This window comes from Leuciscus leuciscus (genome assembly GCF_965113295.1).
Source record: "Leuciscus leuciscus genome assembly, chromosome: 5".
NCBI classification, from domain to species: domain Eukaryota; kingdom Metazoa; phylum Chordata; class Actinopteri; order Cypriniformes; family Leuciscidae; genus Leuciscus; species Leuciscus leuciscus.
Window position 1 is genome coordinate 47,829,900 of NC_138729.1, and position 19,007 is coordinate 47,848,906.

The window sequence follows — 19,007 nt, forward strand, 5'->3', positions numbered from 1 at the left end:
TTTACTGGCATTAGGGCGGAGCAACCTGTCACTCACATGAGATCCACCAATAGCAAACCACAACCATACTACTCGTTCGAGAAGCCGTTTCACTCAGATATTCATCACAATAGTAAAGATAAAACTCACAACTTCTGTAGATTTTAAAGACAAAAATCAAATCAAAAAGGAATTTTGTGGCTTTTAATCCATTTCAACCCTAAACATCTGGTTTCCATAAGAAATATGTCAACACTCATCAAACCTTTTCATTGAGTCTTTATTGTAATTAGCATGAGCAATGAAGGTTTTTGTTTCACAATTATACACTAAAAGTGTTTTTTATTAATAATTCTGATTACATTTCTTACAGGACATTAACAAAAATTTTCCAGACCTAACAAACTGAAGATCCCCAAAGCTTCTCAACATGATACACACTAAAAACAACACTTTGAATCACACAAGGCACACACTAATGAAATAATATAAATAATAATTACATTTATATAGCGCTTTTTCTCGGCACTCAAATCGCTTTACATAGAAGGAGTAAATCTCCTCAACCACCACCAATGTAAGGTCAAATGTAAGTGTTAAAATGAAAAAAAGTGTTAAAATAATAAATGTAAGTGTAATCGAAAGCTTTGGTTTTATTTGCTGCAATTTACATCTAAAGTCAGCATGAATACACACAGATATGAGGGAAATGCTCTTCAATAAACTCAAAGATCTCATTTTAAATGCATTTATTGTGGTGAAGATACATATTTGATTGTAGCTTTGTATTGTTGTCTCTCGTTAGAACCGTTCTGTCATATCGATAGTTTTGACGTACCGTATTTGTGTGATTCAAAGCTGATTACAGTGAAGCTTTAACATGATCTCTTACAACAAGTAAAACATTAAGATGAAGTCAATGTAAAATCAGTATAAAACATAAATGTGAAGTTAAAAGAATATATCAAATGCATATAAAGAATTTATGAGTGAATGATTTGTTAAATGAGTGTGGAAATATGAATACACAAGCATATATGAGCAATTAAAGAAAATAATAGTCAGTGAAGAAAATAATGGCCTATAACTGTATTTTTGGCCTCAGATGAATGAATCATTTTCACTGTTCCTCTCTCTTGACACGTCAATCCCACAATCACCTGCTGGTGGGTTACTTGACTTTAAAATAAGAGACACTTCTGCTGTTGAACATGCAATCATCTCAACAAATGATATGAAAGTAAAACCTATAATGACACTGATAAATCTCTGATAAAGCAACTTCCTCGCAAAGAAATGTCCATGTAGACATGAGGACGGGGAACACTTTTATCATATTCAGCTCTGAAGAACTTTTCTGCGGAGGTTCTCTTCTGCTTTATTTCCAGTAAATCTTTACGCTGATCACGCAGAATTTGCAGAATCACATCAAATTACCTTATTTAAAAAGTTATAAAAAAAAACAAAAATCTTCAATCTTGAATACATGGAAATATGTGATTGACAAATCTCTGTCAGATATTTTTCCTGATGGATTGGCGGGTCTTCAATCAGGAGACAAGGCTCAGGTGTCCCTTTAGTTGGTGTCCATTTCCTCGACTTCAATCGGCTGTTCTTCTTTAATGGGCATGTTTGCTCCGTATGTATCCACAATTTTCCCAAGGTAAAAATTTTCTTGTATATGTTTAAATTTGTCATCTTTTAGTAATTGTATGATATCACTTCTTGTCTTGACCTGTGTGATGATGCTTTCCATGATGGACTGCATTGAATATGAAAACTCTATAACACTTCTATCTCTTTCACCTTCTTTGTAATCAAAGCCACCAGTGTGCATGCCAATCAGATTGCAGTGTGCATCAAACACCGGGGAGCCAGATGATCCATGAAAGAAACAAGAGTTATAAGTTATCTGGTTCTTGTATAGATTTGGCCAACATTGCCATGATACATATGGACAGGAAACATTCTCAGATCTGTGTTTGTTTATACTCTGTAGTTGATTCTCAATCCCAATGATGAAGCAGAGATCCATCTTTTTAACCCCACAATTCGGGTGTCCCACAATGTAGATCCCACCACTGTTAGGAGAGGGGCCATGCTTATAACAAGTGAGCAATTCAGTACAGTTATCAGGAGCAGCTTCCAATTCAAGAAGAGCATAATCATGGCACCTGAGCTTCTCATCTTTTCCATATCTGTAAGCAATAAGGTCACTCTTTGAATGGATATTTATTGTCTCAGATCTGAAAACTTCATAATTGAACACAGCTGTCAGAGTCCGTGAAAGCTTATGTGTGTGAGGAGCCTCCGGTGGAGAATAAACAAAGTCCTTAACAACATGAGCATTGGTGAGGATGAATCTGTCAAAGAGTAAGAAGCCGGTTCCTTTGAGAGGATCCACATCCTCATCCTCATCTTCTATCACACACACAGAGTTGGACAGCTCCATGACTTGCCTCACTTTGTTCACCACAGTGAAACACTCATCAACACCTTTATCATATTCTTTTTGCAAGAACTCTTGAACCTGGGGGTTCTTTCGCTGTTTTAACTGATTCAATACATATTTCAATACAGTCCGCAGAATGTTCTGAATGTCAGTAAAGAATGAATTTCCAGAATCACCAGAAGAATTTCCAGAAGTATTCTGAGTTGCATTCCCTTCAGTTGAAGGATCTGTGCCGTTTGTCTTTTCCCCTTGAATTGTTTTTTGTTTGGTGTTTTTAGGCTGTTGGCTGTGTTCAGCAGACTCTCCATCATTCTTGTCACTACGTACAGGCGCTTGTGGCTTTTTAACATTTAACTTTAACTCAAATTTCTTGCCATCACACGGATCTACAGGCAATGTTATTGGATGGTTGATTTTTTCATCATCAACGAGTTTACAGACCTTGACCTTGTCAAAAAGGTCATCACTAAATCTGCCATCATGCTGAAGAGCCTCTTCAATAGTGTCTCCTTTGTGTGCAAATACACAAACATAGTCAATGTTGTTCTCCAAAAAAATACTGCTCTTCATAATTTTTTTCTTTGTCATCCCTCTCGTTCTGATGTAAAAGGTGACAAGGCTTTTAGGGTCAGTATCTGTAGTTGTTTCGTGGTTTGTAGATGCGATATTTTTATCTTTGTAGAAGTTTATTTGTAAGGTCTCATCCTCTTCAATAAGACAGCATGGGAAATCTGTCTTCACAGCTGCTTCATGGTTTTGTTCTTTGGATCTTCGGATTATTATTTCTTTCCCCTCCTTATCATCACTTTGAAATTCCACATTCTCATTAAGTGCTCCAAATACAGTTTTGGATGCATCACATACAACTTTATTTATCTCTCCATTTCTGATACGGAACTGGAAAGTGTGGGTTTTCCCTTCTGCATTCTGTTAAATTCAGAAAAATTATGTACAATAAATTTTAGTCATTACTAAACCTTGTCAAACAATTTATATACACAAACCATCAGAAGTAAACTCACAACTCCTTTCTGAGAAGAACTATGTGCAAAGCTGGGGATTTATGTAGTAGTCAAAAAAGTGTATTATTCTTGTAGAGAAGTCCCACTCACATTTGATAAATAATTTTAAAGGGGTCATGAAATGCATTTTCAGATTTTTATAGCATGTTTCTGGAGGTTAGTGCCTTGCGTTGTTCAGAAACACACGTAAATGTCCACTGCTGTGATTGGCAAAGTTCAGTGCACTGTATCCACACCCTCCTTTACTGCATGTGTGTGTTCTGTTGCTCAAGATGGCCTGAGTCAGATTAAAATGAACCAATGCAACCACGACGATTCCCTCCGAGGACAAAATGGCATTACCGTAGCTTTCGATGCAAGATAAACCAGCAGCATAAGAATAATTAAGAAAATAATCCATTGTGAAATGAGACGAATACATTCTTATTCAATCGCTTTTGACTGATGGATAAGACACGAGTTGTTAAAGGGATAGTTCACTTTGAAATTCAATTTTGGTATGTTTAGCTTACCTCAAGGGCATCCAAGATGTAGGTGTCTTTGTTTCCGCAGTAGTTTCAATTTTGATATTTTTAGGTCAAACCGTTCTTGTCTGTCAGTCATATAATGCAGGTCTGTGGTCACTGTCTCAAAGAGCATGCACAGAGAAGTCCAAATTAAACAATTCCCATCGTAAGTACACATTGATGGCCTAAGACACGAAACGAGCGGTTTGTGTGAGAAAACGAACAGTATTTATATCGTTTTTACCTCTGTAAAACCACGTACACAACCACTTCCAAGTGATCTGAGGGCGTGCACGCTTCCTGGTGTGTGACGTGTGCACACGTTCTGGCTTAGTCTGCGCAAGCGCCGGAAAGCGCCGGAAGTGATCTTGGATGTGTACAAGAGGTAAAAACGATATAAATACTGTTCGTTTTCTCACACAAACCGCTCGTTTCGTGTCTTAGGCCATCAATGTGTACTTACGATGGGGAATTGTTTAATTTGGACTCTGTGCTTGTGTTTTGAGATAATGACCATCGACCTGCATTATATGACTGACAGACAAAAACGGTTTGACCTAAAAATATCAAAATTGAAACTACTGCGGAAACAAAGACACCTACACCTTGGATGCCCTTGAGGTAAGCTAAAACATACCAAAATTGAATTTCAAAGTGAACTATCCCTTTAAGGGCACACCTGCTTTATTTACATTGTAGCATCTGGACCAATCAGACACACACAAATTATTCATTATATTTAATGAATAATCCAGCAAACTAACTTTCCCAACAAAGGTCTATGAAACTTCCCCCAAAACTAACATCCCAAATGAAGCTAACACACTGGCAGAACCCAGTGTGCTGTTACAGGATCATTAAGATTGATAAGACCTTTTACGACCCCAAAAAGGAATTTGCAGAGGGCTGTGACGCTCATTTAATTCTTACTGGGGAAGAGAAATAAACCCTGTTAATCCTATATATTCTATATATAACCACTTGAAATAATGTGTAAACATGTATCTAATTTTCCCATCTCATGTTTTTCCTTTTATGTGGTTTGGATTTTGTATTCTTGTAAACTTTATTGGGTTAATGTTTCAGACTTTGCATACTATGGTCAACCAGAATCATATGTGTGGCATGTTTAGTCTCTATAAACTCTAATCTTCGTTTCCCATTTGTTCATTTACATTACATTTTGCTAACTTTGTGAAGCATTAGTATTATAAGAATCTTGAAGATTCTTTTCTTAAACACCCAATGAAATTACATATTCAAATGCCCTGCTAGAACACAATGGGTCGTAAAATTTCCCTCCAAAGGGAAATCTTCTCATTGGCTCACACACCTCCAGAGGGTGTGACATCTTCACGCTTTAAAAATCACTGATCACAAGATCAACTCTCTTAGTCCCTTTCTGAAATGCTGACGTGAAGATGATGCTGAACTAGAAGTTTCTAAGGACCACCAAGCTTGTGCCAGGCTGCGGCCTTGTCTTTCCATACACCAAAGATCCTCTGACTACCACTGGTTCTCTCTCATCAAGACCACATCAGCAAAGATCAACTGGAGCCTCAACAAATATATGTTAATATATACCCAAGTAAAATAAATAAATAGCCAAAGCTATAACACTTCTGTTTTCTTTGTAACAAAACAGACTGTTGAAAAACAAACAAAACTAAACTAAATTAACAAGCAAACATTGTTTTTTATCTTTGGTTGGGATGAGTCACTGAGTATATTTGATTAATATCGAATAGGTTGTGCGATTATTGTCTAAAAAAATCTCCATGTTTTCGGTGCTGATTCGGTGGTGTCGCGTTCATGTAACGTGGGTGGCACTGCCAATATAGCACCTAAAAGCTGTCATAAAGAACCAGCAAAAGTAATGATTATGAATATGTAAAATATAGCAAGGAGACATTTTAATTGTTTATTAATAAACAAGTGTTTTCTGTGTCGGCTGCAAAGATGAAGAAGTTGACGATGCTGACTCGATCTTCACAGTAGTGAACGCGCCAGAGAGAAATGCACATTTCATACGGACTACATAGTTTTGTTTCGTTTTGAATTGTTTCAAGCTTTCTGTAGACAATAGATATATTTCTCAGGTCTGTGAGGCAAGTATGCTGAGTTTCGGATCATTTATGAGACGAGCTCCAGTTCACGCGCCGGCGCCTCCGTGTCATGATTATCCATTGTTTGCTATATTTACTTATTTATTAAATCCAGGTAATTGTTTGATGAAACATTGATTAAAATTAACATACAATTAATACAAAACGGAATTCACTTTAAAGAAAGGCTTTGTGCTTTCTGTTTGAGGTCTCTGTGAAAGTTTTAAAGCAGTCTTTTGCCGCTTTCAGAGTGGTCACGTTCATAACCGGGAACTGACACGTCCGTAACATTGTTTTTTCCTCATAAATGTGAACACGAAAAATAAATAAAATAAATATATTATGTTCTGTGGAGAGCCAACCCTTCTTCGGTGGGTAGTATTACTTTTGGTTTGCGCAGTGTAATTCACAGAATTACTCAAAAATATTTTGCCACCTAAAAGTTAAAGATTTTTTGTGTCACGTCCGTAACACGTGTATTTCCCTCATATTAAATATAAAATGCATATGTAGACTTATATTTTTCTAATATCTGGACTCCTTTATTAAGGGATTATGATATATAAACAGAAGTTTCAATATTTTGGTATTAAATGCATTTTCTGAGAATTTCTATTTCTATTTCAAGTTTTGACTGCAAATGTCACGTCCAAACTGCTGGAATTGCCCAATTTGAAATAATTTATCCTCAACTAGTTTTGTGGTCTACGTATTTTATAATGTTTACTTCAAATAATACTAATAGTAATTTGAAGATGTGGTAGCATTAGATCTGGACGGGAAGGATAACTCTGGGAGTTGGAAGGGGTGTGTCGCGATTCTGCCTTCTCACACCGTGACACAGGTTCGTGGCTCTGAGTATCGCGATTTCGGTTTTATATCGCGTATCGTTACAGCCCTAGTTTGCCATTTTGCACTGATGCAAACTGTTAGTAAATCTAGCCCTATGAGTGTAAATAAATATAACATTTTGATCTACAATTTCATGACCCCTTTAATTCAGAATGGATTAATAAAGTGGGACAAATGAAACGTACCAGCTGCAGCGCATGATCACTTTTTGAGGGCTTCTCTTCCTTAAAGGGATAGTTCACTTTGAAATTAATTTTTGGTATGTTTTAGCTTACCTCAAGGGCATCCAAGATGTAGGTGTCTTTTTTCCGCAGTAGTTTCAATTTTGATATTTTTAGGTCAAACCGTTCTTGTCTGTCAGTCATATAATGCAGGTCGATGGTCACTGTCTCAAAGAGCATGCACAGAGTCCAAATTAAAACAATTCCCCATCGTCCAAATTAAAACAATTCCCCATCGTCCAAATTAAACAATTCCCCATCGTAAGTACACATTGATGGCCTAAGACACGAAACGAGCGGTTTGTGTGAGAAAACGAACAGTATTTATATCGTTTTTACCTCTTATACGCAGCCATGTCCAAGTGATCTGATCTGACGTGTAAGCAGACTGGTGCATAGAAATATACACTAGATGTCACCTTAAAGACATTCGTTCCAATGAACTGCCGTAGACAAGGCGACATAGTGTGTATATATCTATGCACCAGTCTGCGCACACGTCAGATCAGATCACTCGGACATGGCTGCGTATAAGAGGTAAAAACGATATAAATACTGTTCGTTTTCTCACACAAACCGCTCGTTTCGTGTCTTAGGCCATCAATGTGTACTTACGATGGGGAATTGTTTAATTTGGACGACGGGGAATTGTTTTAATTTGGACTCTGTGCATGCTCTTTGAGACAGTGACCATCGACCTGCATTATATGACTGACAGACAAGAACGGTTTGACCTAAAAATATCAAAATTGAAACTACTGCGGAAAAAAGACACCTACATCTTGGATGCCCTTGAGGTAAGCTAAAACATACCAAAAATTAATTTCAAAGTGAACTATCCCTTTAATAACTCTTCCTGTTTCTGACGTGATTGCACCCGTTCTTTCCTGCAAAATGGACAAAGAAAGTTTAAGACTTTTTAAGAAGTTTAAGTGTCATTGCCACTTCTAATAAAAATGTGAATTTCAGCATTATCTTCTTGTTATAAGATAATACTGTCATTGTTACATTGTTTTGCTGTTGTACAAAAGACATTAAAGTGCTCTAATTTGGCTATTCTATTTGGTTTTGGCTTTGAGAATTTCAGAAAACTGTCATATTTCATATAAACTTTAATGCGTTTTGATTAATATACTAGTTATATTTTAGTAAGTAATTTGGTGATTTTAAATGATATTGTTTTATATTAGTAGTGCAGTAAATAGTGAAAAAGTTACCTAAAGCTTTTTGATTCATAGGCTTAAAACACTATAAAACAAAAGACACAAATCATGACCTTACCTGAGCATTATGTGACGTCTCCCCAGATTTATCACCTCTGGCAGTCTGCTTTTTCTGAAAGAGACAAAAACATTTATATTACGATCAAGCCTAAACCCAACGCAGTGTGTAAGCAGAGAGAATGAGAAGGACAACAGTCACCTGTCCTACAGGACTCTGATGGTCTGTCGGCTTCAGCTTTTTGTTGGGTGGTTCGTTAGGCATGTTTTTGGCCGTTCCGTGTATCTTTAAATAGGACAAACGATGATGAGAAAGATTTTTAACTTGCTTTGATAATCTCACTGTTATTTTAACAATGTTACCTTAAGACTAGTTATAGTCCAATATTATTCTTAATATTAGTATTACCTTAAAACATAGTCTTCTGTTATTCTGTTGCTAGCATTAATTGTTATTTAATCATTTATATAAACACATTTGCTCTTTATTTTTGTGCTTTGGTGAGTCAGTTTGTGATAAAAACATTAGATAGATACTGGATCTTAGCACTAGTTTATGATAAACATTTTGTAGCTTACTAATCGCAGAACACAGATGCACAACTGGCAGAATTCCAATGTCCTTGCGTTATTCAGCCAGAGGGTGGCGCTCTAATGATTATCTACAGACTGACAGGATAATCGAATGCCATCTTAGAAATGTTTATTGCATTCAAATTTTGTTTTAGAAGGAAACAAGGTGAGGAAAACAAAGTCATGTCTAGTCTCAGAACAAACATAAAACAAACACAACAGAAATATAAAAGCTATGAGTGCGTTTAAACTAAATGATTTATACTTTCATTAATTTGATACGCAACTCCACATAGCAAGAACAGACATGCCAACTAGTTACAAACCTGATGCAGACACATAGCTGAAGGGGATTGATATCTTCATAAAATAACTACTTTGGTTCAACTACAAGAACCAAACAAAATAAAGTGCAACAAGTTCTGAACAAAAACTAAGCGTGTCCATACTAGAATACAATATAACAGAAATTCAGTGGAGGCTAGCATCAACTCTGATCAAATACACCTGAACCACCAAATCAAGATGGTTTAATTGTAAATTACAGTCAGGTGTGCTGGAGCAGGTTTGGCACTGAACTCTGTAGGGTGATCATGCAGATGCAGGCCTGTCTGGATAAAGCACTGAATTTTGGAATATTCAAGGTAACCATTTTTAGAGGACATTCTGTATTTGATCTTTTTATTTGTATTTGATGATTTATGATTATTATCAATGTTTATTCATCAAAGAATCCTGAAAAATAAAATGTATGACAGTTTCATCACAAATATGAACTGTTTCTAACGTTCAACAATCAAACAAATCATCATATTAGAATGATTTCTGAAGGATCATGTGACACTGAAGACTGGAGTAATGATGCTGAAAATTCAGATTTGATCACAGGAATAAATTACACTATATTCACATAAAAAACAGTCTCAATATTTCACAATATTACTGTTTTTTTATCAAATCAATGCAGCTTTGAGCAGAAGAGACTTCTTTTAAAAAAATCTTATCGATCTCAACTTCTGAACAGTATATTTCATTTTATTATGTATATTTATTTATTTTTAAAATTGAAACCAAAACATGGCATTGTCTAGTGTGCCGGTAAAGAGATTTTTCCACATGCTTTTACAGGCCTTCAAGTGGCTTATATGTAGGGCCCTGGTATATTTGCCATAGTTGCCCTTTTGGGTCTGCTGCTTTGTCACCCTCTAAATCCAGTATTACTTTAAGTAATTTAAAAGAAGAATAGTGGTTTATCTCTCTTTGTTATATAACATTGGACTGAATATGTATATGTATATTATTCTTTATCAACGTTTTTTAATAAATAATATATATTTATGCATATTATGATAAAATATATTGTATATTTTGTATAAATTTTACATTGCGGTAACATTCACCTTTTTTTTTTTTATGGTGGGAACCCCCCCATAAGACCAGATTCAATTCGAGAATGTCTAAAACTAACTTTGCCGCGTTTTACGTCGGTTTGGTGTATCCCGGGAAAAAGCCATTCAGTCGTTTTTTTTATTAATATTGAATATAGAAAAATGAGAAAACGGTTCCTTTTTCGTTTTTTCATTTTTTTCCAAAAAACGAAAAACAAGAATTCAGCTGGATTTTTGGTTTTTCGTTCTCAGTTAGAAAAATGAATAAACAGCTTGAATATTCGATTTCTACACGTGGGCGGGAATTAAACGCCCATTTCCTCTGATTTGTCAGCCGAAGATCAAACTGTTCCATCATCTTATTCTGATGACAAATGTTTCAAATGTTTATCCGTTCACAAATGAAACGAATAATTCACAACATCGGCTTTAATCAATTATCGAACAGGTAGTATCGAACATTCAGGCGAGAGTAAACAAGGCTTTAGATTATGCTCAAGATCGCTGAATTTACTATCACAGCCAAACAGTTTTGACGTAGAATACAAGAAACTAGGATCCCAATTTAAGAAGTCATGATTTATTCCAAGTTTACATAGCAAATATTAATATCCTTTAAAAGGATACCTGGAAATCTTACCTTGTCCGAGTAAAAAGAGAATTTAGATGGTTTAGGTCAGAGCCTAAACGTGACGACTAACCTCAGAGTTTCTGTTCTCATCTCATTCGGTCCACGATCGCTTTGATCTGACTTCCTGCTCTTCAGTTCATGCCCTCTAAAGGGGATCGAAAGTACTAGAATTTACGATGAAACAAAAGCTATTCATTTGCATAAAGTGGCAAGGAGAGATGCAGATGAGCTACACCTAAAAAGTCATAATAAGGGGTCTCTCTTCATATTTGACATTAGTGATTTAATGTAATTATTAGATAATAGATTGTAGCCTACAATAAACAATAGGCAACTCGCAGAGTTTTTAAAGTTAAATAATAAAATCTTAAAAAATAAAAACTTAATAAAGGTTTTCCTTTTGAAGCTTTTATTTATTTTCATTATAAACGTTATATTACTATTATTATTATTATTATTTACTTTTAGACAGAGTAATTTTTAAGAGTCAAGAATGAGGCCAATATATTTTGGCCTGATTAAAATGAGTAATTTTTAATATTTAACTTTTTCAAATATATAGCCTGATTTATATTTCTGTCCACGTTTCTGTCCTACTCAGTGAAGATGCAATTGTACGAAGTCACATTCTCAGGTCAGTCTCTCATAATATCCTTTTATTGTGTTTTATAATTCGTTACATTTATATAGCTCTTTTCTCGACACTCAAAGTGCTTTACATGAAAGGGAGTAATCTCCTCAACAACCACCAATGTGCAGCATCCCCCAGATGTGACGGCAGCACACACCAGTGTTATGGGGACCAAGGACCAGATATGATTAATTAAGACTCACAGTCAGAAGTGCAGTTAATTTAGTGATGTGATTGGTTGTTTTACATGTCGGTCAGATGTTCTCTTAGGTGGTCCTTGGCAAATGAAAGCTGCGATGGAGTCCAGACCTTCTGCCGTCAATCTGAAGGTCTGGCTAACCTATCTAAACGCTAGTGTAAACCTCAAACTTTCAATATGTCCTAAACTTACTGTTTTACTGGGAAATAGACCAACACAGGGCAGAAAACTGCTAATCAAGTCTTTTCATGTTTTTTAAAAGTATTTTATATAAAATATTTTGTGTAAAATATATTATTATTATTATATGTTGCTAAAATTATAAGCAAGATTATTTATAAAGATTCAATATTTTCTAATTTCTTCTTTACAGGACTTTCATAAACATTTTCAGACCCAACAAGCTGAAGATCCTAAAAACTTCCCAACATGATGAGTAATCAAAACAACACATGCATCACACAAGGTACACGCTAATGACTGTAAGTGGAAAAAAACATTAAAGCTGTATATGTTGCATTAAATGGTTTTATTCATTGTAATTGACATATACATTCAAGGCATGAAGAATAGCGATCTGAAGTTTTGCTGTATGAGTCCTGATTTTAACCCTCAAAGATGTTATTCTAAATGTATTAAGTCAGGTAGGCATATAATATTCTCTTCTTTGATTATATTATCTCAAGGTCTACTCTGAACACTACCCCTAGGGCCTAGGCCTACGGTTCAGATAACAACCAAGCCTACCTGTGTGTGGGGGTGGGGGGTTTAGCCTTCTGTTTAGTGCACCACAGCTGGCTCTCCGGCCTCAGAGAACAGCTATACCTGCTCATGCACTCCCACGGCCCACTCTGTTGCGACTGGTTGGCAACCTTGACTAGTAAAGTCTGTCATGACATCGCTATACAAATCTATCTTTTTAAGACAGTCATCTCATGAAACCCCAAAAAGATTCTTACTCTACAGCAATAAACAGACTGGGACAATACTATTCAGAGTTTTGAGGGCAGTCCTCATTCTCAATTTATTATTTCTTGCAGAGGCAAAAGTTACATACACCACTCTTATGCCAGCTGGAAGTTGGAAGTTCCATGGGCCAGATACAGAATTACATTTCAAGGCTTACCCTGGCTTCATTCAATATAAGCGCTCTCTCTAAGAAAGTCAGGTGTCTTCTTCTGAGTGTTGTGGTCTGTGGCTGGCTTCCGCTTGCTCTCTTCAGAAGACACACACACACACACACACACACACACACACACACACACACACACCTACTCTGAGAGAGATCAAAAAGCCGCATTTTATAATCACTAATAACGCACAATATCTCTACATTTATGCACACGTTGCTTCAACATATTTCCTGCGTGCTTTAATTGTTACATTACTTGCGTCAATGCTTTTACTGTTTGCGTCAATGGCATTAGCAATACACACTTTTTTTATTGTACATTTTATCAGTTTTCTACCTTTCTGTACATTGAACTCCTCCTAACTGTCTTCATTTTTAGCAGTTACAGACAACAATGCTCTTATCCTGCAAAACCCATATTCACCCACACACATAATGCAACATGAGTCATCTTTAGAGGATGTGGTGACGTAGACACAGGGCACAGTATGTGCTTCTGTCACCTTATGAATGTCTGATAAAACTTCATTGCCCCTAGAGATTTTCCAAGATCTGCAATTAAGATCTGTTTTTTATTATATATTTTCTCATAATTTAGATCTTTATCTAAATGTTTATAAGAGAACACTCCATTTCTCTTGACAAGATAAATCAATGTAAAATCACTATAATACATCAACAACAGACATAAAAAAGTAAAAAGAATATAAGGAAAATGCATATAAAGATATATGAGTGAAATGAGTATGTATATGAATACACAAGTCTGTATTAATAACAATGTAAAGAAAAAGATTATAACTGTATTTTTAGTCTCTGCCAAATGAACAATGTTCACTGTTCTGCTCTCTTTGCACAAGTCAGACCCACAAACACCTCAGATGTGATACACGACTTTACACTTGTCAAAAATAAGAGAAACCAAGTGTAACTTTTGCTTTTGAACACACAATCACTGCTAAGAATTATATGAAATGAGAAACCCCATCATGAAGACATTGAAAAATCTCTCAGAATTGAAGGCTTGCTGTCATGTTTTTCCAAGGAAAAGAAATTCTCTTCAATCAGAATCTTCCATCTCATAGTCGGCCTGATTCTCTTGATCTGCAGTTCCATACTCATAGTTTTTATCACTGTAGGCTTCTAAAATATTGACGATCTCATGCAAACCTTTTATCTTAGCCTGTGCTCTGATCATATCCAGGATGGGCTGCATGGAATAGCCATATTCAATAATGCTTCTAGTTTTACCCTTTTCTCCTGGGTACACATATCCCCCAGTGTGCACACCAATCAGATTGCATTGTTCATCAAAAACTGGAGAGCCAGAAGATCCGTGAAAGAAACAAGAGTTATAATTAATCTGGTTTTCATAAATGTCCCATCTACCTTCCAAACTCCTCTGTGTAATCACATGAATGAAATCACGATTCTCAGATTTGTGTTTATCTGCAGCCTCTTGTGTTTTATCTTTCCCAATGATGAAGCAGGGGTCCATTTTCTTAATCCCACCTTCTGGATGTCCCACAATGCAGATCCCACCTCGGCTAGGAGGGGGGCCAGGACTAAAACGACTGAGCAACTCAGGACGACCCGTGATTTCATCACCAGCATCCAGTTCAAGAAGAGCAAAGTCAAGACGCCTATTATTGGCGTCTGTAATGCAACAGTAAGCAGCGATCTGTTTCTTGACCCGCACCAGCTTCACCTCTGAGTCCAGACGTTCAAAATCAAATGCAGCTTCTAAAGACTTTGTAGAAGAAAGCTTGTCTGGAGACTCGAGAAATTCCCTTATAACATGTGCGTTGGTGAGAATAAATTGCCCAAAGAGTAGGAAACCGGTTCCTCTGGCGGATCCCTCCACTCGAATCTGACACACCGAGTCAGAGAGTCTCATGAGCTGCTTTATTTTATACACCTCAGAGAAACTCTGAACACTTTTATCATATTCTGCTCTGCAGACCTGAGATTTTTTCCTTGGCTTCTCTTGCCGCTTTAATAATATATCCAGTAAAAATGGAAACTGAGAACGCAGAATTCCCAGAATCTCTTCAGAGTCTGGAATTATTTTAAACGAATTAGCTGAAGTATTTGAGGATTTTTTGTTTCTCTTTTGAGTTTTTTCTTGTTCAGTGTTGACGGAATGTTGGTTAGGATCAATGTTTTCTTTCAAATCAGCGGCTGAAGCTTCATTCATTTCAGGGCTGACATCACTCAAGAAGTCTTCTTGGCTGTCTGACTCGTTTTTATCACTGATAACAATGATCTCAAAATGCTTTCCATCAAGATGCTCTACAGTGTTTGACATTCCATTGATTGTCTCGCTCCCAAACTCACGGAGTGCACACTGTTTCTTGAATATGACATTGATGAAGCGTCCGTCACGCCGGAGAGCATCCTTCAGTCTGTCTTCTTTGAGTGCGTACACACACACATCCTCAACTTTCTTCCTCAGCTCATGGTTTTTCATTAAGCGTTTCACTTTATCCCCTCCTTTTGTTTTAATGTAAAAGATTACAAAGTTTTCTGATTCATTGGAGAATGAAAGCCTTCCAGTTGTTTTTTTCTTTGTATCAACATTTCCAGTATTTTTTATGAAGGTTATGTCTAAGAGCTCATCTTTTTCAATAAGACAGCAGGGGAAATCGGTCTTCACAGCAGCTCCAAAAACTTTTCCATTGGATCTCTTGATGACTATTTCTTTCTCCATGTTCTTCTTTTTAATCTTCTTGAAAATCTTGTTTGTATTAAGAGCATCAAGCACAGTCTTGGATGTATCACACGCCACTGCATGCTTCTTGAATTTGTAGCGGAAATTGAAAGTGTGGCTTTGCCCCTCGTCGCACTGTTAAATTCAGAAGAACAAAAATACAGAAAGCATTTAAACATTTATAAATAAAAGATTTCCATTAAATGATTAGCAATATTGCAAAATATTATAATATATACGTATGTTATACAGCAGGGATGAGTTTCCGCACAATTTTCCAGATTTAATTTGGATCCACAAGCCACTGATCACAACAGTTCATAATGTTCACTTTTTTAATTCTTTAATTTAGGTGTATTATTCATGAAGTAGAAGATCAGCCACTGATTACATGGCGATCTGCAGAAATGCAATACAGGTAAAGGCATTTGAATTGATAAGCACCAAGTACCATTAAAATTCACAAACCTGCTGCATTTGGCTTTTTGATGGACCCTCTTTAACTTTATCCTTGAAAACATCATTCTTCCTTTCCTGAGTGAATGTCAACACAACAGTATTGTTAATATGAGTTCACTAGTGAAGGTTTACCATCATGTTGTAAATCATAAGCAATGCAATCATTTATCACTCTAAAAAGATATGGCCTTTTAAAGCAGCTATCAAGAAGCTTTGTCTTTCCAAAATGCTTTAGCTAGAGTAATTCCACACACTTTTTCATGAGACCCTTAAATAATCCTCATCCAATGATACAGATTTGTCAGTATGCAACAAACCTTTAGAGGATCACGGCCATTGTTTCCTTTTTTCTTTCTTGAAATATTTATTCGTTTCTAGAACAATGGCATAAGAAACATTAAAAATAGCATGTATTATTATTAATTGAACACATTTGAATCTAATACAATTTAGGACCTTACCAAAATTACACTGAATTTTATGATATTGCCACACAGAATTAATGAAAAGTGCACTCAAAGTATGTAAGATTGTTAGTTTCTTTAACATACACCATTTAAAAATATGAAATCTCAGAGTGGGAAGGAAAAGTAGTTCATATATTGCAAGTCTATTAAAGTCATAGAGCAGCTTTTTTGTGAACAACTGACCAACATTTGTTATTTGTATTCTTTGAATATATGCAGAAACAAATGTGGAGGTAAAATAGTCAAGAAAATTATTTGAATAAATGCAAGTTTTTGGTCTGTTCCTCACATGTGACAGGATCCAGAAGTCTGGGAATATAGTGCACAAGCTATATAGACTACTTTTATTCATAGATGCCACCTACGTCACTACAAATAGAACGCCGCCATATTTACGACCGACTCGCCCGGTATGGCCGCCCAAACTGCCCACTTGAATGAGAGATAGAGATACAGAGAGAAAGTTTCAATTTTAGGCTCCGATCCTTATTTGTTACCCCCAGTTTTCTTTTGTCCATTATTATCTGCCCCAGACTTGCCCCAATTGGTAAAGAGTACCGATGCATATCAGTATGCTGTGAGAAATACTTAGGTCATAGAGCTTTATGGCGCGCGTTCATGAGAGTCGGGGCGATGCCATGAATGAATCTATGAATTTGCATGCTGTTCGGCTGTTTGGCATGAATGAAATAATCTGTCTAATCCGAACAGCAGCACTGGCAGAGTCCAGAGAGACACCAGCATCAGCCCAGCCAGAGACATCAGCCGAAGATCATAAAAGACTGCCATATCTGTCCGAAAGAACAGATATTCAAATATAGAGAAGGTTTAATACACACAAATATCGAAATTAATGAATCTTTCGAGTCGAATCTTTTTGAATGATTCACTCACGATTTGGCTGCGATTAAAAGCTATCAAGAGGTAAAGCTCATCAGTGATTAACGTTATAATATAACGACTTAAAGGGGTGGTTCGGGATTTTTGACATCGGACCTCATTTTTAAGTCAGCCTGGTTGTTATTCATCAGTGGAGACATTTTTTTTTTTTAATTATCCAGTCCTTATATTTGGATAGTTAGCCGATGCTAGGCTAGCGCGAGTCAATGGTATATGTTAGCCAGCCATTAAAAAACGTTTTACCCACTCCACAGTGCACCAAACGCAAATCAATTATAACACTAGACTATCGATGTATATGTCCGTTGAGAGAATAATGTTAGAAATCAAACTTACCTTTCATCTCAATGATCCCAAAGGAACTAGTTTCTCAGCAGCTGCGGAATTTTACTTTGCTCCGGTTAGTAATGCGGCAAAAAGTAAACACAGAACAGAAGCGCACTGTAATCAGTGTACCAGCGGCAGGTACACTTGCGTCATGTGTGTACCGGCTCACTCGGTTGCCTAGGTAATCAATATCACTCCGCTGCTGCTGTAGACAAGGCTTATGATTACAGGGAACAAATTATAACTAATGCAATGTGATGAAAGGTAAGTTTGATTTCTAACATTATTCTCTCAACGGACATATACATCGATAGTCTAGTGTTATAATTGATTTGCGTTTGGTGCACTGTGGAGTGGGTAAAACGGTTTTTAATGGCTGGCTAACATATACCATTGACTCGCGCTAGCCTAGCATCGGCTAACTATCCAAATATAAGGACTGGATAATAAAAATAAAAAAATGTCTCCACTGATGAATAACAACCAGGCTGACTTAAAAATGAGGTCCGATGTCAAAAATCCCGAACCACCCCTTTAAACTGCAGTTTGTTCGTCACATAAAGCTATCATATGAATAAATAACGATGTTAATATAACGGACGAGTCGTATTAGATCACTTTTATGATACTTTTGTGATGTTTTTGTCTTTTATTATTATAATTTTTTGCGTGACAGCCCTTAGTAGGCTAACTAACGTTATTCATTCACTTTCATCGACAAGAAGAGTCTCCATTACATATTCAAAAATGTCCCTTTGTCTTCCACGGAAAGTAACCTTAAGGATTTGCACATGAAGGTGAGTAAATGACGGCAGAATTATCATTTTTGGAAGAACTATTCCTTTAATATGCATTTCAAGGCTGAGATTATGCATCGTCTGCAGAGCTAACGTTAACTTACTTACACAAAATAACATCTAAAGCGCATGTGACGAAGACAATATCTTTATGAACTTCAGAAAACGATTTATTAGATTTAGGTAGATATTAACTAACAGAAAGTTATATTCAAAACAACCCCAAATCTTACTAACTTACTTACCATGATAAAGTGCTTTAACATTTAAACAGATCCAACAAATAAAATGAAGAAAAAACATTATCTGTCGATATCTGTCTGTATAATGTTGGGCATTGAGAGTATAATAGAAATATAATTAACCACAAACCAACATGAGACTTCAAGTCTTTTAAATAAATGATTCTCTCTTCTATCCTTTTCTTTTGGTATAG

At 36.2% G+C, this 19,007-nt stretch overlaps 2 protein-coding genes across 6 annotated transcripts in view; both read right to left on the minus strand.

Annotated features, from left to right (window-relative positions):
* LOC309499691 (serine protease FAM111A-like) overlaps nt 1–11,222 on the minus strand; it is a 59,570-nt gene extending 48,348 nt beyond the window's left edge. Inside the window, exons 1-6 of one of the 3 annotated variants that reach the window (XM_082171083.1) lie at nt 10,959–11,222; nt 8,560–8,643; nt 8,419–8,472; nt 7,981–8,024; nt 7,102–7,141; nt 242–3,358 (exon numbers count right to left, since the gene is read on the minus strand). In XM_082171083.1, the coding sequence (XP_082027209.1) occupies nt 1,556–3,358; nt 7,102–7,141; nt 7,981–8,024; nt 8,419–8,472; nt 8,560–8,622 (2,004 nt within the window). In that variant the 5' untranslated portion in view covers nt 8,623–8,643; nt 10,959–11,222 and the 3' untranslated portion in view covers nt 242–1,555. Of the gene's footprint in view, nt 1–241; nt 3,359–7,101; nt 7,142–7,980; nt 8,025–8,418; nt 8,473–8,559; nt 8,644–10,958 lie in introns of those variants that run through there. The other 2 variants (XM_082171084.1, XM_082171085.1) reach the window with 2 other exon arrangements.
* Nucleotides 11,223–13,024: 1,802 nt separating this feature from the next.
* Nucleotides 13,025–19,007, minus strand: part of LOC309499697 (serine protease FAM111A-like) — a 68,301-nt gene continuing 62,318 nt past the window's right edge. For 2 of the 3 annotated variants that reach the window (XM_082171099.1, XM_082171098.1), the window contains exons 4-6: nt 16,398–16,454; nt 16,090–16,155; nt 13,025–15,756 (exon numbers count right to left, since the gene is read on the minus strand). In XM_082171099.1, the coding sequence (XP_082027225.1) occupies nt 13,972–15,756; nt 16,090–16,155; nt 16,398–16,454 (1,908 nt within the window). In that variant the 3' untranslated portion in view covers nt 13,025–13,971. The remainder of the gene's footprint in view (nt 15,757–16,089; nt 16,156–16,397; nt 16,455–19,007) is intronic. The other variant, XM_082171100.1, reaches the window with a different exon arrangement.